A 21,112-nucleotide genomic window follows, 5' to 3' on the forward strand; every position below is an offset into this window, starting at 1 on the left:
ACATTTTTTGGGGGGGCATTTAGCAGACGCCTTATTCCAAAGCGACTTACAATCGATACATTTGACTAAGCAAGTGAATCATCAATTCACCAGTCGTAGCAGGAAGAGTAATCTAGCTCAGGCCAGGGGCCATTGGCAGTCGTCGTGATTTTTTTTTCTCCTGTCCTGCAGCACATCTCCATGTCTCACAGTGGTTCTCTGGACTGCCAGCTAGTGGTAGTAAAGCAAACTAGTGTACAGTTGTATAAGAAATTCATAACTGGTCATTTCTCAAGAAAAGTACACAATCATATAAAAATCATCTTTATTCAAAACAAATTTCCACTGGTACAAAAACAAAAATGGAGAATGTTTTCACCGTAGCACAAATCAGCATCTTTTCAGCTCGTCCTCCCAAGGTAACTCTTCCTACATAGTGGTCAGGCGCTTGTTGAAAGTTGCAGCTCAGAAAATACCACCATCAAGCTTCCAGAGGCTCTAAAAATGCAAATCAAAACCTAGACTGAAGACCTCAACCTCAAACAGCAGAATTCACAAAGACTTCACAAAGTGTGGAAAAAACAAATCTACTTAGATAAATTGAGGAAGTCAAGCAGAAGTCCTGCTCCTAACCTCACAGACAGAAGTTGAAGTCGGCAGATAACGACGTGGAAATACACCATAGCAGTCTTTTTTCTGAGGGTATATATCAGCTGCTGGACTACACAGAAACAGACCAGTGTGATACTGTCAGTGAACTTTATCAACTGCTCCCCCCCTCCATCACCCCCAACAGACTCAACAGCCATCGTCAACGAGCATTTGCTTTCATGTACCTTGTATAAACACGTCATCACAGTCAAACAACATACATACACAAGTATACACTGATACACAGTCAGCAGCTGCAATAGAGTGACATGTATCGGTCCCGAGATGGATTGATGACAGAACTTAATAGAAACTCCACGTTTGGAGAAGAAAAAAAGGTATTTGGGGAGGGGGGAGGGGGGGTGGGCAAGAAGAAGATAAAACTGATTCTTTGATTTGATGCTGCTTGAGAAGTGGAGAAGTCTTTTTTTTGGGGGGGGGGTGACCTGTAATGCTAAAAAGTACTCTATTAGAAAAGTTGGATCTTCAATTCAGTGCTTTCTCTGTTCACTTCACCAGGCCGATCTTCTTGGCTTCAGTCTCGTAGATCAACAACCGCCACATCTTCACTATGAAGACCTCTGCTTCTTCATCAAGAACCTTGCAAGAGAGAACGGAAGTGTTTATTGGAGCATTTGTTGAGTAGAATGCTTATATCAAAATGCTGATGATCAAATACAGACACTGAGTGTGTATAGTTTTTTGTACTCACCATAGCAACATCGTCCAAGATACCCTGTGCAGTACCGTGAGCCATCACCTGGGGGAGAACAGGTCAAGAACATCAGAATGACACTCGACACGTTTTAGTGTTTTGGTCCTTATATTGGCAACCAATTAAAATGTTCAGACTTTTCTTTTGAAACACGGAACTACGTTTCAACGTTCACAACACAAACTCGCTAGTCAAGCCAAAACACTGCAACGCAATGGATTGGGTGAGTAATCCCCCCCCTGCTACCTAGTTAACTATAACACTACTTTACCTTGTTAGCAGGCTCACAAAACAAGCTGTGTTAGTTGACTAGCGATGTGTCATTGATTTTCAACAACACTGAAATGTATTCACATTTTTCGAAAGAAAAGTCTGATCATTACAACGGATCCCGACTTAATCTCCATTTAACCCGTCTCTTCCCCATTGGAATTCTTCCCCACAAGCTGTTGCGTTCTTACCTTCGAGCAGACAAAGTCCACTAGTGTGGCCTCCTCCTCTCCAATGTACTCAATGATCTTCTTATTGATCCAGGGGCGAATACGCCGCTCCATCAGACTCTGGAGAGGGACACAGACACCTCAATATATAATACAAAAAATGATATAAAAGAGGGCTATATTAGCAATAGTCATCCAATGGCATCCCTCAGCCCTGTTCCTCCACCTCCCCTCCCACTCACCGTATCCACGATGGACCAGTCGAGGGGGTAGGAGAACAGCTCTGGTTTGCCTGTGGGTATCTTCTCGATCAGACTCTTGATGTGTTTGCGTTTCTCCTCAGTGTTGGCGCCCTTGATGTTGGCCAGCCCGGCTCCGTCCACCCCCAGGCTCTTGTCGTCGTCATCGTAGACGATGGGCACCAGCTTCCTCCTGCGGGGCAGCTCATCTGACTCCTCCTCGTCAAACTTGTTGAAGACGCTGTCCACCGTGGGCTTCTTACGCTTCACCACGTTGGGCTGGCTAGGGCTGCCTGTGGCTCCTAGAGTCAGGGAGGGAGGGAGGGGGAGAGAGAGAGAGGAGACAAAGAAAGAAAGAGACAAAGAAAGAAAACGTAAGTTAGTTACATAATGTGAGAATCACAACACAAACACGCTAATCAAGCCAAAATACTGCAACGCAATGGATTGGGTGAGTAATCCCCATTGCTACCTAGTTAACTATAACACTACTTTACATTGTTAGCAGGCTCACAAAACAAGCTATGTTAGTTGACTAGCGAGTAGCGACATGTCGTTGATTTTCAACAACGCGGAAATGTATTCAATTTTTTTGAAAGAAAAGTCAGATTGTTACGCCGGATCCCGACATGAGGACCAAAGCATTAAAATATATATCACATATGATATATCAACTTCAGTTGGTTTATACTAGTAGTTAGTTAGCTTCAGTTGGTTTATAGTATACTAGTAGTTAGCTAGCTTAAGTTGGTTTACTAGTAGTTAGCTAGATTCAGTTGGTTTATACTAGTAGTGAGCTAGCTTCAGTTGGTTTATACTATTAGTTAGCTAGTTAGTTAGCTAGTATCAGGACGTTGATACCATAGATGAACCCAGAGGTTCCCGACTCACCCAGCTTCATGCTCAGACCTATCTTGGGTCTGAACTCCTCCTGGGGTGGGACCTCCGGGGGTGAGTTCTCGTGAGGGATGATGATGCCGCAGGGGGACTCGTCCCCGGGTGTGTTGGGGGAGGCCCCTCCGTCGCTGGCGGAGGACAGGGAGGGGGCCGCGATGATGGGCCGCAGGGTGGGCTTCAGGCAGGGCTTGGAGGGGTCGGGGTGGTCGTAGTCATCGTCCTCGTCGTCCTGCGCCTCCCCCTCCTCCACGTCGTCGTCGGAGCGGGCAGGGTGGGGGTGGTGGTGGGGCACGTGGTGGGTCCCCTCCCCTCTCTCCCTCTCCCTGTCTCTCTCCTTCTCCTTCTCCCTCTCCTTCTCCCTCTCCCTCTCCCTGTCCCTGTCCCCTCTCTCTCCTCTGCGTTCCCCTCGGTCTCTGTCTCTGTCCCGGTCCGCCCTGGGGGGCTTCTGAACGCGCTCCCGCTCCTCCTCCGGCTCTGGCTCCAGCTTGACGGGGGGCTGTCTCAGACGCTCCGCCTCCTCTTCCTCCATCTGGACCAATCAGATCGATAAGATAAGACAGAATGTGACAACGGGGGGAAAACGCTAGGCAGGATAGACGGACAGACAGACACACACAGACACACACACACACAGACAGACACACACACAGACAGACAAACAGACAGACAAACAGACAGACGGACGGCAACCAGCGTACACGACAGACCGAAGGCAGAGGAACCAAGAGGAGAGAATGACCTTCAAACACACACACACACACACACACTCTCTCTCTCGTACAGGCGAGCACACACACACACACACAGACACCCACCCTGCGCAGCTCAGCGTCGGGGTCTGGGTGTCCCTCAGCCAGCAGCCTCTGTCTGATCTCCTCCAGCTCCTCCTTCTCTCTCTTCCTGTCACGGTCGTCCACCTCCGTCTCCTTCTCCCGATCTCGCAGACGCTTCTGCAGCGCGCTGCCCCTAGGGGTCGCACAGGGAACAACACCGCTCACACACAATGAGGGGGAAAATTAGGGGAGAATGTGGGGGTGTGTGTGTGTGTGTGTGTGTGTGTGTCACCTGTAGTATTTGGGGTCGTCTCTGTCATCGTCATAGTCCTCCAGGAACTCCTTCAGTCTCTTGCCCTCTTTACCCTGTTGGGAACGTTCACAACACAGACACACGTCAGGCATAGCTGCTCAAACACAGCCTGGGGGAGGGAGGGAGGGGGGGAGAGAGAGAAAGGGGACTGAGGGAGAGAGAGAGAAAGAGGGGTGGGGGGGAGAGAGAGAGAGAGAAAGGGGGTGTGAGGGAGAGAGAGAAAGAGAGGGGAGGGAGGGAGTGATATTGAGAGAGATAGAAAGAGAGGGGTGGGAGGGAGCGATAGAGAGAGATATAGAAAGAAAGAGAGAGAGAGAGGTGGGAGGGAGCGATAGTGAGGGATAGAAAAAAAGAAAGAGGCAGATAGAAAGAAAGAGAGAGACAGAGGTGGGAGGGAGCGATAGAGAGAGAGGTACATGTGAGGAGGATGTTGGAGGTGTGACGTCCTCCTACCATCTCTCGTCTGCGTTCCTCCTCCCTCTCAGCCTCCTTGGCGTAGTCTCTGGCCTTCTTCCTCTCTCGGATCTCCCAGTTTTTCAAACGCTTCAAACGAAACGGTTACAAACAAGTTTCACGGTTTTATTGTTTACACATTGTGTGTAAGTGTGAGAGAGTAACATTGTTAGGCTTCGGTTCCTGACATTGCAGCACAAGACAATAAGGCAACAGGCATAATTCAGGATATAAGTGAAAGATAAGACTAGGAGCAGCACAACTAGTAATAAAATACATAAATATATATCAATCAGCAACACAGACACAACTGTACAATACTCTGAACTGCAGGATATTGACAGTGCTTGGGTGTAGACAGAAACATCGTTTTTTTTCTTCAAATGTTTGTCTGTGATTGTGAGCGCTGCATGAGTGGGCGGTGGCCTCAAGGTGGTCAAACCTACCTCCTGATAGGCTGCCTCCTTGTCTCTCATCTTCCTCTCCAGCTTCCTGCGCTCGTAGGCCTCCTCGATATCCTCCTGGTCCCGCTTCTTGTCCTTGTCTCTGTCGCGACTCTTCTCTCTGCAAAAACGTCACGGGTTCATTTACCTTTCCCTTTTCTCTGTCCATCAAACCACCCTTGATTTAGAGACGGAGCTAAATCCCTCTTGCGTTCGTGAAACATCGCTTACCTGGATAGGCTGCGGTCCATACTCCTCTCACGACTCCTGTCCCTCTCCCTCTCTCTCTCCTTTTCCCTCTCCCAGTCCCTCTCTCGCTCCCTCTCTTTCGTCCTGTTGCGGTCCGCCCGGTCTCTGTCGCCGGCCCTGTCGCCCCGTTCGCCCCTGTCGTGGTCCCGGCCGCGGTCCCTCTCCAGCTCCTTCTCCCTCTCCTTCTCACGCTCTTTCTCACGCTCACGGTCGCGGCGCTCCCTCTCGCGCTCCCTCTCCTTGTCCCGCTCCCTCCTCTCGCGCTCGAACTCGGCCCGCTCCTTCTCCTTCTTGTCCTTCTCCTCCTCCAGTTTCTGCAAAGAGAACAACAGGGGGGGGGGGGGGGTCAGTCTGGGGGGCTCGGGGGGACAGCTTGGTGGGGCTCACTAAAGCTCTCTAAAGGGCGCTGAGGAAGTGGCTTCCAGTCTCCAGTGATAAGAGAGATTAAATTATTCATGCCCGATGTCCAATTATTCTCCAAACTATTTCTGCTCCGCCAAAACATGTCTCGACAAGGGGGGCTGCTAAGAGGCTGGGGGGAAATAATAACAACAAGCCGTGCCTTGTCCGAGTCAGCCTGCCGTCAGGGGATCTATGGCAACACGGCTAAATGATTGATTCCCCACTTTCCTAGCGCATCAGAGCGCGGACGGTTTGGGAGCTAGCTGCTAGCTACAGAGACACTGGAAACCACTTTGTTCGTCTTGGCGGACCATCTCAAACGTCAGACTTTTGTTTTAAGAAAAAGAAGAAAAAATATAAAACGGGACAAAAAGCCGTCGCAGAAAGACATTGCTTTTTCTCTCCCAAAAGTGTCCTCTCTTCATTAACAAGAGAAACAAATAAGACGTCAATCCTTGTTAAGTTTGTGACTTACAGGTGTTGAACTACGGATTCAGTCGTTCGCTTGCCCCCTACAAGCCTATAAGTGTTAGGCCTGGGAGGGAAAGGCAGGTCAAACCGTTCACAGGGATATGAGATTCTCAAAGCAAGACACCAGACCACAACTGATGGTTACATTAGCTTGAAAACAGAAACAGCAGTGAAACATTGTAACATCGTTTATATATATTTCAGTACAAATAAATGAAATTGTAGAAGCTGTCTTACCCCCCCCCGACCAGCATTGTCCTCAGCACGTCTTCCATGTCTCCCATTCTCACACACACACAGTAAGACATCTCCCCCTCCTGGCAGTAGACACATAGCTACCTCCCAGTGGCCTTTCAACAGCTTTATACTTACAACATGTTTGTTTGTTGTTTATTCTAAATGCATTGAGGTTCACTTCTATGTTGGGTGTTGTGAAATCCACAGTGAACCCATCCATCTAACACCACAGACAGTGGACCCATCCATCTAGAACCACACACAGGCATCCTTACGCCTCTCCTATGAGGGCAGACAATTAAAGGCAGGTTCATGATGGACCACAGCACTGAGAGCCAAACCTGGGAGCCATGGGTCTAGTGCAGCTCAAGACAAGAAGCAAGAAAAGAAAGAACAAAATAAGAAGTAAATGGGCAGGTTGAAGAGTAGATGTATGCAAATGGAGGGAGGGAGGAGAGACTTTGGAATGGAGGTTGTTTGATGGTTTGATCTATCGGTCTTAAACTCCTTTTAAACCTACCTTTCTGTGGGTACTATCAATAACACACAGGGGCGTAGAATAACTGAGGTAAGTATGCTGGACTGACTGCAGGCAGTGTATATTACCATCACTGACCTTTGACCTCTTAAAACTAAACATGAGCCTGACCAGCCTGGCTGGACAACAACCGCTCCTTTATCAGTTAATCCAGGTAGATCATTAACTATGAAGACAACAAACACATATAGAGAAGAAAGCATGATAAAATGAATAAAGGAGGGATGCAAGGGTTTGGGAAAGAGAAGGGCGGGAGAACAGCGGAAAACAGAGTGAGAGAGAGAGAAAGAGTGAAGAAGAGAGGCAGGGGGGGGGGAGAAAGACACTGAAACAGAGATTGAGAACGAGTACATGGGGAGAGGAATAGAGCATTAGCACACGCACACGCACACACACACACACACACACACACACACACACACACACACACACACACACACACACCCATCCAGGGTGGTCTTACCTGGCTAGTCTTCAGGTCGCAGCGGGCTGCTGTGGAGGGGCGCCCCCCCATATACAATTACAGGCTACAGTCCCAAATCACTGTAGTGGTTATTGACTTGAGTATGCTTTTCATACACACCATATCTAATCAACTTCACTTACAGAGGACTCACACAGGTTCACTGGGCTCTCTGGCTCAGGGACAGCAGAAATACTGCTTTCTGTGGGAAATATGACCCAATACCCACTCGGTAGGTATGGATCTAATGCAATTCTTTGGCTTGTTGATGAGGTTATTTTTAGGTGCTCACAACCTCAGCCACCGAATGCCTGAGTGCTAGTGCCGTTGCCCCTATGCAAGTCCCCGAGAAGGGGGGGCGCCCAATATATGTACTTAGTAAATGAAAGCTCATACTTACATCCTATCCTCGTTACTTTTTCCAAAGCTCTGAGATTCATCTTGCTTTAGTCACCATATGATCTCTATCATCATGGTGGGGTTTAATGAATAGATTAGCTTTGAGGTAACTTTACATCGTCTCCATGCATTTTTTGTGTTGATGAATGATTTATGGATCTAAAACGGTCACACCTAAATGTTCTTCTATAAATAGAGGTATTAAAACTAACGTCCCTTAATCACACGAGTCAAATTAGGGTTGAAAAAGGTGACACACAATACTAAATTGGTCTGCTCATTTTTGGGGGGGGGGAAGAAATATTGTAACATTGAAATTGTGACGTACAAATTCTAATATTGAGAAATTTCTGATTCAGCCAATTCATTAATATCATCATATTTTGGTGAAAGGTTTGTATATTTTGGTGTAATTTATTAAACTATCCACGCATCCTAATTTCAGACAGGTTGAGGATCAGAAACGGTTCTTCTTATCTAGTACAACTAAAGGGGTGAAACTACATTTGTGTGCGGCTTCTCTCCAAACCTGCAATGTGAGCGAGAGGGATGGATAGGCTACTGTACCTTGTGGGTGTCCCGGAATTTACTGATCTCTCTGGAAATCAGGTCTCTTTTGTCGTCCTCCATGTCAATTGCGTTGATGTCCTCCTAAAAAGGGCAGAAACAATGTTTAGGGACATGCAGTCAAAAGTGAGCGAAAAGATGTAATAGCAGCGTGAAAGAATTATATCAGAGGACGTGGGTGATAAATTAGTACCTCTTCTTTTTTTTCTTTCCTTTTCTTGCGGCGGGTGGACTCGTCGTCCTGTGAGGGAGCGTTGAGCTCGCTGGCGTATTCGCGGATCAGGCCGTCAATGGCGCCCTTGACGACCTGATCCCGCCTCTTAGTGTCCTCGTCAATCGCCTCCTCCTCTTCCTCTCCTCCGTCCTCTGTCTTTGCCTTCTACCACAGAGAACAGAATCAAGATCACGTCCCACTCAACTTCAGCCTCGACGGTTGCAAAGGAGTTATCCTGGGAGACTTGTCAATCAACAGACATGTTTTGTAGTTTGCATAAAGCAACATTCCCATTTGTGACACGTTCTAGTCTTTTGGTCCTCATGGTGACAACCAATCAAAATGTTCTGATCTTTCTTTTGAAACACGGAACTACGTTTCAAAGTTGTTGAGAATCACAACACAAACTCGCTAGTCAAGCCAAAATGCTGCAAGGCAATGTGATTGGGTGAGTAATCCCCACTGCTACCTAGTTAACTATAACATTACTTTACATTGTTAGCAGGCTCACAAAACAAGCTGTGTTAGTTGACTAGTGATGTGTCATTGATTTTCAACCACGCGGAAACGTATTCAAATTTTTTCTAAAGAAAAGTCTGATCATTACATCAGATCCCGACATGAGGACCAAAGCATTAGAACGTGTCACATTCTGTCTCCCTCAGTGCCCGAGGAGCATCAACCCATAATGCAACATTCCCTCAGGGCCCAAGGAGGATCGACCCACCCCATTGGTGCTCTTCCTCTTGGCCTTCCACTCGTCCAGCTGGGCCTTGGTCTTGGCGTCCACCTTCACCAGAAGCTTCTTCTCCCCTATCTGCAGCTCGTGGAGCAGACGCAGGGATCGCAATGTGGACTCTGGCTCTTTATACTCACAGAACCCAAAGGCTGGAACAGAGATGGAGGGACAGGGGAGAGAGACAAGAGGGTCACTGCAGAACTCTCACAGACAGGGCTAGCCATGAGGCACAGACGTATCCGTTGGTCGCTACAGTAAACAGTAGTAGCATCAGATTGAGAAAGACATGCTTAGGTGACATTCTTAGATGGTGGTAAGATATTTTAGAAGGGTTGTACCTGTTCTGTTTTTACCTTGAAGTTTTCCGGAGGCTCCTTGGACTCTTTTCCAGCTCAGGACTAGACCACATTTCTGGAGAGGGAAGATTGTTTAACTTTAGTTAAAGCAGAATTTTACCCTGTAATCCTGTGGATTTGTTGTTTTCATCAGTCATTCGTAGACACAGAAATTCTCATCTGATGTATTTTAACATTTTTTGTAAACACAGACGTCGGGTTTCCAGAGCTATGATGCAGCTGCACAAAATGATGATAGCTCAAGACGGTACGCATCATGGGTTGACCAAAAATACATATGAAAATGGATTTAGGGTAAACTTTCCCTTTAAGGTATCCACCAAGCCTCATGTCTTGATTCCATCAGTGAGTATCAATTGAACATTCAAGCGAAACGCACTTCAAAAACCAACACCACAAATCTGGCCAAAAGTGAAAAACATTACAACCAGATACAAATATTGGAAAAACTAAAGCATAACTCATGGTATAAAGTGTAGACAAATATGTGACGGTACAATATTATGTACAAAAGCTTGCAGGCTTTTTCCTGTCATCAAAGTGCCCCTTCCTCACCGCTAGAAGCTGCCGAATCAGCATATCTGAGGCCTTTTCTGAGATGTTCCCCACAAACACGGTGGTGGTGGGGCCATTGCTCTCCTCGGTCTCCTTGGTCCGGAGCGGGAGAAGGGGCTCCTTGCGGGGGACCAGGGGCTTGTTGACCACAGACATGGAGGTGGGCACCAGGACCGTGGGTGTCTGAGTCATGATGCCCATATGTACTGGGATCATTGGAGTTCCTGAAAAGAGATGATGTGCCAGGGAACATAGGTTTATGAACATGCTATGGAAGCTATATACATAGCCTACATGTTTCACTTTCTATAATAATAATAATAATAATAATAATAACTTTTATTTTCATAGCACTTTTCCTGCTAACGTTGCAGCTCAAAGTGTTTTAATCATTATATAATCATCATTTCATTATTTAGGCATTTAAAGGCAATATTAAAAAGATGGGTTTTTAGTCTTGACTTGAACATATTTGCTGAGGTTGCATCCCTAATGTAACCTGGCAATGCATTCCACAATAAAATGCAGCCTCACCAAATCTCTTCTTTTGTACATGTGGTACACAGAGAAAACCAGCGTCAGAAGACCTGAGAGCTGTATTGGGCTGATATGCTAGCAAAAGGTCTTTCAGATATTCTGGTGCTGTGCCAGTGAGAGCTTTATAAAGAAGCAGAAGGATCTTGAAATCTATTCTGAACTTCACAGGAAGCCAGTGTAGAGTTATATGAGCTATTCTGCTTCTTTTCTAAGTAGATTTGCAGTGTGTATTGAAGTTAAAGTATTTTCAGCAAAATCCACAGCCTCTGTGATGATGATGACGACTCACCTGAGGAAAAACCTGCAAATTGCGGAGGGGGGATCCCTGGGGGCAACAGTGGCCGATTGAGATGAGGAGGGAATGACATCTTGAGTAAGTCTCCCACCTGAGGAACCACAGAAATGTGATGAGAGAGGAGTGCATGTAGTAAACTCGCCAGACACACACCAAAATACCCCCTATTAAACTTGTATTACTAACCCTAAAATGAATTAGCTACAAATATAGATAGTGTAACCAAAGATCCTATGTTGACATTTCCTGCACTACCTTCTGTACGTATTACTCTCATCTCGGTAGTTTCGACTTGGCTATGATGGGCATTGGGCACTACTCACTAAACTAGAAACACACAAAAAAAGACAGATTTCAGTTAGTTATTTTTCATTCGGTGCTGTGCATCACTGCGGTAGATCTCTAAGTAGTTAGAAAGCCTCCTATATGGCAATTGGGCAAGATACCGAAACGTTATGTAGCTAACTAGTTAGTGATATTCTATGTACAGTAGTAGTAGTAGTAACTAGTTAGTGATATTCTAAGTACAGTAGTAGTAACTAGTTAGTGATATTCTACAGTAGTAGTAACTAGTTAGTGATTCTATGTACAGTAGTATTAGTAGCTAGTTAGTGATATTCTATGTACAGTTAGTATTAGTAGCTAGTTAGTGATATTCTATGTACAGTTAGTATTAGTATTAAGTGATATTCTATGTACAGTTAGTATTAGTATTAAGTTATATTCTATGTACAGTAGTATTAGTAGCTAGTTGGTGATATTCCATGTACAGTAGGGTTAGGGTTAATAGTAGTAGTTAGTAGTCTTGTCTCGGCCTTATTTGACCACATTCCAGACTAGCTAGCTACGCTAGCATTAGCTAGCAGCCATACCTAGCTTTCTGTTTTAGCAGATATGTAAAACACTCCAACAACACACTGCGCAACACATCAATATATGTGTTGAATCAGATGTTTCTTACCCAAGACGAGGAGGTGATATCAGTGGTTACGAGGCTGTAGTCCGGCTGTGCTCCTGGTTAGGCAGCTAGGCGGCTAGGAGGCTAGTTAAGCATCAGCCCGCTAGAAGTCACCGCACGGGTCTGAGCGCACTGAATTATGGGATAGGAGTAAAAATCGGGAGGTTCTTGACCCAGACGCTGTTCCCGGAAATGCCCACTGGTGCGATGCGAACATTGATCTGGAAAGCATAGAACTGGTGTAACAACAGGCTATTACACCAATCTTATGCTTTTAGATCATAAATTAAAAATAAAGCACTTTGAGCTGTAACGTTTGCAGGAAAAGTGCTATACAAATAAAGGTTATTATTATTATTATTATTATTATTATTAAATCCGTGTGTGTTAGCGGACAAGTGCACATTCAGGGGAAAGGCTGCAGAGTTGGGACGTAGTAGCGTGGTGTTTCTGATTCAGCATACATACATTAATGACATTGAATTACTTGAAATATTAAAACTACAATTAAGATAACTCCACAGTACACATTCACACTGGGCTTATTTAATTAGGCCGGGAGGATAATGAACCATGATGATTTAGGCAATTCATCAATGCAAGGGCACAGGTACTTTACTTCATATGTTGTTGTTGGGGGGGGTTAAACAGTGAATGACAGTAAGCAAATATATATATATATGTATATATACACATTACTCATTTCATTATGTCTTGATCTGACGGTTTATCTATGACCTTTGCACCCTTCTATATAGAATAGAAAACATGAAACACAGTAGGCTACATGCTACATGCTCTGTCACAGCAATACATTGTATTTGGTAGTTATAGCTCATCGTTGCATAAAACCCCGTCTGAATGGTTTACTACAGCATACTACCTACCCCCACCTAATCTCATGAGTGTTTGGGTTACTATGGTATTGTTACTATGGTATTGTTATGTTGATCTGGGCTGCGTTCATAAATTCGCTCTGAGAGCGCCGGAGCGCACACTGGGTTCAACGTCATAAAGGGACCAGGTAATTTGATTGGACAAGAGGCATTCCATGGGTGCTGATCAGATTTCTATAGCGAATTTACGAGCGCAGCCCTGGACGCGCCAGCTGTGCCGCGCGCTGAGCTGAGGACTGCATCTGACACGTACGTGACGTCACTTTTTAGGCGGGTTTTTCATGGAAAGTGCTGGAATAAACGAAGTACACCCACTAGGCTGACTGATATTCTTCCGTGACGTTAAAAAGATCCCACTTTTATATTGATTTCTCATAGAAAATTGGTATTACTGTACAGTGTAAATGCTCTTAAATGCCACACTTTTGTATGAAATAGAATCTTCCGCCCACCAATCCCTGTGACCAGAACCAAATTAGTTTGAAAGGATGTAAGTCTATACTCGTTTGTCAACGTTGAGCATTAAATGCTCAATCAATGAGTCGGAAACCCACATTTCAAACAAAATGTGTAGTTCACACTAGGCCATGCCTTCACAGGAATAATATAAGTAATATTTACAACAGTGTGCTGTCTAAGCACCACCACTAAGTGCAAGCTAAAATACATCTGGAATGAAAACTCAATATAATAGCCAATATAGGATGTTATTGTGATTTCCAATTAGTACTGAGCTTTGCTGTTATGTTGGGACCAGCAGGTATAACATTATACACATATATAACATTATACATATACATCATTGTTGGATACTTGCTGCACCCATCGGTGCCGCAACATAGCGTAGGTTTCAATTGGTGCGTTCGTAAATTCGCTCTGAGAGCGCCGGAACGCACACTGGGTTCAACGTCATAGAGCGACCAAATAATTTGATTGGACAAGAGGCATTCCATGAGTGCTGATCAGATTTCCAGAGCGAGTTTACGAACGCAGCCCATGTATCCAGTGTGACCGTCGGGCGGAGGGATACGCCCGCACATTCAAACGCAGAGTATAAAGATATCCGTCTTTTAAAAGGAAATCCCTTTCTTTTTCCCTGCGTCAGAGAGCAGAAGGGACGAGACATATTGGCCGCATTTTATTCAAGACCAAGTCAACGGAACGAATCAAGGTATGTATATATCCATCTCAAAATAACTCTTTAGCTAAGTGGCACATTGTGAAACTGTAGGCTTTATCAGATCAACGCTCAGAACCGTAGAAGTGTTCATCATCATGCTAGGTGGCTACTAGCTAGCTAGCTAACCCCAAACCAGCCAGCCAACCGCACTAACCACTTTTACACGGTACACCACAATTATAGTTATTTGATGTTTTATGTGAAATAACTACATGTTTTATGTTCATTTTTTTTTTAAACCACAAGTAAACGTGAACTATTCAAACGGATGAATTGCAAGTTACGTAAAGTAGTTACTAGCTCGAGTTAACTGATTGCCCATAGTCACTCTGCCGTCTGGCTGGGTAAGACAGTTTTACGCCTTTTTAGTGAGCAGGCTGGCAGGTGCCGTGGTAGGTCAATGACACTAGTCACCTCCTCACATCTCAATCACACCTTAGTTGTCTAATATCACACCTTAGTTGTCTAACATCACACCTAGTTGTTGCAGTGGGACGTGCAAACAATGATGATAATGCATTTTAACGTGTGAACTGTCGAGCCTACTAGCTGTAAACGCGTCTTAAGGAGGTCTTATGTTGTGTGAAATACGTTAGTATTTTTTACTACCGTCACCGTGACTGTCCAAAAATGTACATTCATTGCTTGATGGACACCACCGATGCAGCGAACAGAGCACCGTCTTAGCCAGTCGGTGCCTTTCGCATGTCTAGTATCGTGTCTAGTCCGTCACCTTCGATTCAGAGTTGACGACGACGACCACTTTACCCATCGAGTCAAGAGTCTAAATTATTTGTGTGAATTTAATATCCACTTGGGGAATCCTTTAACCGAATTTGTTAGCTAAACACGTGCTAGAAACTTCCATTGTTTCCTGGATGTCGCCATGTTGTTCGCGTTAGCCCCGCAACATCCGGTAGCTGGTGTTTATCACGAGGAGGCTGGAGGAGTCGGACATGATGGATTTTACTCTAGTTCCATTTTAGACCCAGAATGCAATTGGCTGGCTACTCTTTAATCGATCAACCAGGTAGAGATGGTCTTATGTCACTAATGGTAATTCACCAAGTTGGGTTAGGACTTGAATGAGATGACAAAATTAACAAATGCAACTTGAACATATTCATCCATGTTCATCTTAAGTTGAGAATTGGAATGCCTGTGTGAGTAAACCTGAATTGCCATTTTATTAATAGGCGGTTCAGGCCAGTTTCAGAACATTGTGTCCTTTGTCCTCAGATGCCTGAAGAAATGCGCCAAGAAGAGGAGGCTGAGACCTTTGCCTTCCAGGCAGAGATTGCTCAGCTGATGTCCCTGATCATCAACACCTTCTATTCCAACAAGGAGATCTTCCTAAGGGAGTTGATCTCCAACGCCTCTGATGTAAGTCAATGTTGTAGACTTGGAAGGCTTGTTACATTTGTAAACACCAATTAACCTTAAACATTTCCTCGTTCCTTGTGTTTAATGCCACGTTTTCTTGAATATTTCTAAACCCAAGGCTTTGGACAAAATCCGCTACGAAAGTCTGACAGACCCCACCAAACTGGACAACGGCAAGGATCTGAAGATTGAAATCATCCCCAATGTTGCAGAGCGCACCCTGACCCTCATTGATACTGGAATTGGCATGACCAAAGCTGACCTCATCAACAACCTGGGTACCATCGCCAAGTCTGGCACCAAGGCCTTCATGGAGGCCCTGCAGGTATTTATTTCAGCAGTCTGCATTTGCATCAGCACTGTTAAAGAAGCTACCGGTGTTGTGCAAATGAAAATGTTTTAAAATGGTTTCCCTCCCTGTGCTAGGCTGGAGCTGACATCTCCATGATCGGGCAGTTTGGTGTGGGTTTCTACTCCGCCTACCTGGTAGCTGAGAGGGTGACAGTCATCACCAAACACAACGACGATGAGCAGTACGTCTGGGAGTCCTCTGCCGGAGGATCGTTCACAGTGAAGGTCGACAGCGGTATGTGTTCCATTATGGGCTGAACTCTTGCATAATGTAAACCTGCAGAATTGATTTTCATTAATATGCGCTATTTCAAATGATGCAACGGTCATTTGTTTTCTACACTAGATTTCTTGTGGACATGAAACAAAGAAGTTAAAGTAAAATTAATTGATTTTATTTAATTCAGGGGAGCCCATGTTGCGGGGCACCAAGGTCATTCTGCACATGAAGGATGACCAGACAGAGTACATTGAGGAGAAGAGGGTCAAGGAAGTGGTGAAGAAGCACTCTCAGTTCATCGGATATCCCATCACCCTCTTTGTAAGTATTATGGAGTGAATATCTGTGATTATTATATAATAAGATCAGCATTACCATGTGTTTAGGCATGATTGGTGAAACAGCCCTGTTATATCGACCGCTCACATTGTCTTCTGTTCTGTAAAGGTCGAGAAGGAACGTGAGAAAGAGATCAGCGACGACGAAGCTGAGGATGAAGAGAAGGAGGAGAAAGAGGAGAAGGCAGAGAAGGAAGAGAAAGAGGAGGAGGCAGAAGACAAGCCCAAAATCGAGGACGTAGGGTCTGACGATGAGGAGGACTCCAAGGACAAGGACAAGAAGAAGAAGAAGAAGATCAAGGAGAAGTACATCGACCAGGAGGAGCTGAACAAGACCAAGCCCATCTGGACCAGGAACCCCGATGACATCACCACCGAGGAGTACGGAGAGTTCTACAAGAGCTTGACCAATGACTGGGAGGACCACTTAGCAGTGAAGGTACGTACACTGAAATGAGGCTAATATGACCCCTAAGAGTTTCCTTGGTGTGTAGTTGGGTGACACTTGCTAGTAGTGGTGGTCTTGTGGATAGTGAGTTGGACTGGTGATGGGAAGGTTGTGTTCAATTCCTGCCTGAAACACCACCGCTAGTGTGCCCTTGAGTAGCCCTCAGTTATTCCAGGGGGAATGTCCCTGTAATTGTAAGTTGCTTTGGCTTGAATTAAACATTAATTAAATTACTTGCTGGGTTCCTCCCCGCCTGCAGCACTTCTCCGTGGAGGGCCAGCTGGAGTTCCGCGCCCTGCTCTTCATCCCCCGCCGTGCGCCCTTCGACCTCTTCGAGAACAAGAAAAAGAAGAACAACATCAAGCTGTACGTCAGGAGGGTCTTCATCATGGACAGCTGTGAGGAGCTCATCCCAGAGTACCTGAGTAAGTTACTGACTAATATTTGCTGTTTTTCCGATGGTTAGAAGGTCTGAAAGGTCAAAATCTATCTCATGGTTGGCAGCCTCTTGTCCCCCTAGCCATTATTAGAAGTGCAGGCTTGTTGTGAAATTGTTTCTACGTACGATTAAGGCAGTTGGTAAACTCAGATGTTCTTCTGGAAATGTTTGGCTAATGGTCTGCTCAATGTTAACGGTCCTGTCTCCTCTGGCAGACTTCGTCCGTGGCGTGGTGGACTCTGAGGACCTTCCCCTCAACATCTCCCGAGAGATGCTGCAGCAGAGCAAGATCCTGAAGGTCATCCGCAAGAACATAGTCAAGAAGTGTCTGGAGCTCTTCGGCGAGCTGGCCGAGGACAAGGAGAACTACAAGAAGTTCTACGACGGCTTCTCAAAGAACCTCAAGGTAACGAATACCTGCAAGGGTATCAAGTTAGGAACATAATAGCTTGGAAGAGATCATTTAAAGTCAACAAACTTTCACTTATCACTTATTATCTTATTGCTGATGGATCTTTGGTTGGTTTCTAATGGAACTTGTCCTCCACAATTTGCATCCTTTGGTGTTCAGTGTGCCTCCGAGGATTACGAAGGTTTCTTTAACTAGTTAATCATGCTCTAGTCATCTGCTTAGATTTGAGTCTAGCCATTTTAGTGGGTCTTAGATGGCAGCAGATCATAAGGAATTTCTTACTTGGACATCAGTAGGCCTATGGCTCATTACCCCCCTCTAGCTGTAGTTACATTTTTGTACTAGTTACCTCCCTGCTTTAAAGAACGGTCTTAGAATATGACTGGATTTATCAGAGCCTCAATCTTTTAATCGGGTTTGTCTACTGCCAGGTGATTGTACCCATGTATTTATGGCCCCTTGTGTTTGAATGTCTAGCTGGGCATCCACGAGGACTCTCAGAACCGCAAGAAGCTCTCTGAGCTGCTGCGCTACCATAGCTCCCAGTCTGGGGATGAGCAGACCTCCCTCACAGAGTACCTCAGCCGCATGAAGGACAACCAGAAATCCATCTACTACATCACCGGTGGGTCTCTGTCTCATTGAGACACCCTGATAAGCTCTGGAGTGGATGTGAAACTAACATTTCCACTGAATCAATTTACTCATGTCACTTTTCTATTTCCTAATCCAAGGTGAGAGCAAGGACCAGGTGGCCAACTCCGCCTTCGTCGAGCGCGTGCGCAAGCGTGGCTTCGAGGTCCTCTACATGACAGAGCCCATCGACGAGTACTGCGTCCAGCAGCTGAAGGAGTTCGACGGTAAGACTCTGGTCTCCGTCACCAAGGAGGGCCTGGAGCTCCCAGAGGACGAGGACGAGAAGAAGAAGATGGAGGAGGACAAGACCAAGTTTGAGAACCTTTGCAAACTGATGAAGGAGATCCTGGACAAGAAAGTAGAAAAGGTAAATGTCAACCTGAGCTTTCCTCAAGTCCCTAATCATTCATCCTAATGTTGGAGCTTTGTTGTGCTCAGATTTGTAGGGTTCATTGAGCGAATCACTATTGGCAATTGATGATTTGATTTCGTTTTTGGTTGTGAACAGGTGGCCTAGTTCATCATAACCTATAATTTCCCTGGTGAGTCCATGTAGCCTGAGGTGGTTCCTGTTAGGCTCCTCTGGTGTGTTGTGATGGCCGGCTTTGCCATTGACTGAATGGGAATGCTACGTGTGCACATGTGACAATTTTGTTCTCCAAAGGTGTTTTTTTGTGTTTCCAGCAGAGCTAGAGGACTAAATTTGTGAAAGCGGTGTTGAGTGATTGACCCAATGCTTGTTTTATAGTGTTCTAACATTGTAATATCAATCCTCCTTTAACACGTCAGCATTTTGCCTGTTTTTGACTACATGGATGGTGTGTTGAGTGAAACCTAACAAGACTTTTCATGCACGCTTTTTTATTTCAAAAACAATCTTTGGAATATAGGGTCAAGTGGCCTGCACAGACTCGTCAGCAGATCAGTCTTATGTTCCCTTGTGACCAACATGTAATGTCTCCTCTTGTCCACCAGGTGACAGTGTCCAACAGGCTGGTGTCCTCCCCCTGCTGCATTGTGACGAGCACGTACGGTTGGACGGCCAACATGGAGAGGATCATGAAGGCCCAGGCGCTCAGGGACAACTCCACCATGGGCTACATGATGGCCAAGAAGCACCTGGAGGTGAACCCCGACCACCCCATCGTCGAGACCCTCCGACAAAAGGCTGACCTGGATAAGAACGACAAGGCTGTGAAGGACCTGGTCATCCTGCTGTTCGAGACCGCCCTCCTCTCCTCCGGCTTCTCCCTGGACGACCCACAGACGCACTCCAACCGCATCTACAGGATGATCAAGCTGGGACTGGGTAAGGCTGGGTCTGCTTCAGGGGGGGGCATGAATCTATATTCATGGGAGATGAAAGGAAAAAAAGAAAAAAACAAGAGTGACAAGTTCAATATCTATTTAAATGTCATTCTGTCTACCAGTAACATCCACAAGGTGTACTTGACCTACAACGGCCCCAATATTCAGTGAGTGGGTGGCTAGAAATCGAAGGTCGCTGGTTCACTGTATGGATGGCTCATCAAAAGGAGTTAGTGATATGCAAGCGTTTGGTGATGCTGCCTAGGTTTATCCTCACATGTCCCCTTCCTCCCTCCAGGTATTGATGATGATGAGGTCCCCACAGAAGAGCCCACCTCCGCACCCGCCCCAGACGACATCCCACCACTAGAGGATGACGATGATGCGTCACGCATGGAGGAAGTGGACTAAACGCCACCTTCTCTTCCTTATAGCCTCACTTTTTTCAATTATTGTACATCTGTTTATTTGCCCCTTTTAATGGGAAACCTGGTCAGTGTCCTATGGTAAAAAAATAACAAAAAAAGATGTATCTCATACTGTCCAGTTGGACCAGTGTCGCTCTGTTCTGAGCCTTATTAAAGTGAAATTTAGAAATGCGGTTGATTTTGTTGTATAAGCTGTAATGTAATTAAAGTTAAACGGTGGGCGCAACAGTTTGAAAAGTACCCTTGTTGCACTGAGTTTTAAATATTGAACTGGTAGATGTGTGAACATGGGGAAATGGAACATTCCATTAGACCCAACAACGTGGAGGATTGGGTGGGTTCTGTTCATGTGCAACATGCACGCTGCATGGTGAATGGACTGCAAGATTCCTTTGCCTGAGTCCAGACCTGTCTGTATTCAGTCTTTTTGTTTTGCAAAAATTAAAAGATGTAATACCTTAAAAGCTCTTTGTGTTAATTCCTGTAACATTTAAAATCATATTCATGCCAGTACCCCTCTGATCTCCTACACCACTACACCCCATCCAGAACTCTTGAGGTCCTCTAACACGGGCCTCCTCATCCAACCCAGTGCCAAACTCCTAACCTTCGGGTACAGAGCCTTCAGTATGGCAGCCCCCACCCTCTGGAACTCTACCCAAGGATATCTGACTCACCAACCCTGGACGTATTCAAAGCTGCCCTTAAAACCCACCTATTCACCATTGTGTTCAACCTGTAGTCTGCATGTCAGCTTATTAGTTAATTCTTCTGGTCTTGCCCTTCGAGCTGTTTTACTGTTTCTTGTTTGTCTCTGGCTCTGTTCTGTTTGTCATTCCCTTGTAAAGTGACCTTGGGTTTGTGAAAGGTGCTATATAAATTTAAGTTATTATTATTAGGGAGATAAAGCAAAAGACATCAAGATTGACAAGTTAATTATCTTTTTAAATGTCATTCTGTCTACCAGTAACATCCACAAGGTGTATTTTGTTGACCTGCAATGGCCCTGATATTCTGTGATGTGGGTGGCTAGAAATCGGAAGGTCGCTGGTTCGATCCCTGTCTCAGGAGCTGGATGTGAGCTGGTGACTGGAGGGTTGCTGGCATCTAAGGTGCCTAACCACTGCTGTTGTGCCCTTGAGCAAGGTGCTTAGCCCTTAATTGCTCCAGGGGTGCTGACTGACTGACCT

At 45.5% G+C, this 21,112-nt stretch overlaps 2 protein-coding genes across 3 annotated transcripts; one reads left to right on the plus strand and one right to left on the minus strand.

Annotated features, from left to right (window-relative positions):
- Positions 1-287: 287 nt before the first annotated feature.
- rbm25b (RNA binding motif protein 25b) lies at positions 288-12,011 on the minus strand. 2 transcript variants are annotated; one of them, XM_080546457.1, is made up of 17 exons: positions 11,887-12,011; positions 10,920-11,016; positions 10,094-10,317; positions 9,536-9,593; positions 9,171-9,331; positions 8,423-8,608; positions 8,230-8,313; positions 5,135-5,466; positions 4,907-5,024; positions 4,461-4,550; positions 3,987-4,060; positions 3,737-3,887; positions 2,916-3,450; positions 2,028-2,326; positions 1,807-1,905; positions 1,343-1,390; positions 288-1,230 (listed from the first exon to the last, which is right to left on the minus strand). In XM_080546457.1, the coding sequence occupies exons 2-17, from the start codon at positions 10,996-10,998 to the stop codon at positions 1,138-1,140; spliced, it is 2,631 nt and encodes an 876-aa protein (XP_080402583.1). In that variant the 5' UTR covers positions 10,999-11,016; positions 11,887-12,011; the 3' UTR covers positions 288-1,137. The 2 variants fall into 2 exon arrangements, with proteins under 2 accessions (XP_080402583.1, XP_080402582.1); XM_080546456.1 differs by having other exon boundaries at positions 9,521-9,593.
- Positions 12,012-13,817: 1,806 nt separating this feature from the next.
- hsp90ab1 (heat shock protein 90, alpha (cytosolic), class B member 1) lies at positions 13,818-20,397 on the plus strand. Its single transcript, XM_080548310.1, has 12 exons — positions 13,818-13,950; positions 15,199-15,342; positions 15,461-15,667; positions 15,769-15,928; positions 16,101-16,234; positions 16,361-16,690; positions 16,959-17,124; positions 17,354-17,544; positions 18,028-18,175; positions 18,285-18,553; positions 19,162-19,495; positions 19,793-20,397. Exons 2-12 carry the CDS (start codon positions 15,199-15,201, stop codon positions 19,903-19,905), a joined length of 2,196 nt encoding a protein of 731 aa, XP_080404436.1. The 5' UTR covers positions 13,818-13,950; the 3' UTR covers positions 19,906-20,397.
- The last annotated feature ends 715 nt before the right edge of the window (positions 20,398-21,112 follow it).

Source organism: Nansenia antarctica (assembly GCF_963989245.1).
Source record: "Nansenia antarctica genome assembly, chromosome: 1".
NCBI lineage: Eukaryota > Metazoa > Chordata > Actinopteri > Argentiniformes > Microstomatidae > Nansenia > Nansenia antarctica.

Bases quoted from the DNA above. Each gene is read 5' to 3' on its own strand.
- rbm25b (XM_080546456.1), bottom strand. From the start codon at position 10,998: ATGTCATTCCCTCCTCATCTCAATCGGCCACTGTTGCCCCCAGGGATC. The intron at 4,061-4,460 runs GTAGGAGGACGT...CGTTCCCAACAG, and splicing joins AGGAACGCAGACGAGAGATG to GGTAAAGAGGGCAAGAGACT. The intron at 3,451-3,736 runs GTGGGTGTCTGT...TGATTGGTCCAG, and splicing joins CCGACGCTGAGCTGCGCAGG to ATGGAGGAAGAGGAGGCGGA.
- hsp90ab1 (XM_080548310.1), top strand. From the start codon at position 15,199: ATGCCTGAAGAAATGCGCCAAGAAGAGGAGGCTGAGACCTTTGCCTTC. The intron at 15,343-15,460 runs GTAAGTCAATGT...TCTAAACCCAAG, and splicing joins TGATCTCCAACGCCTCTGAT to GCTTTGGACAAAATCCGCTA. The intron at 19,496-19,792 runs GTAAGGCTGGGT...TCCTCCCTCCAG, and splicing joins GATGATCAAGCTGGGACTGG to GTATTGATGATGATGAGGTC.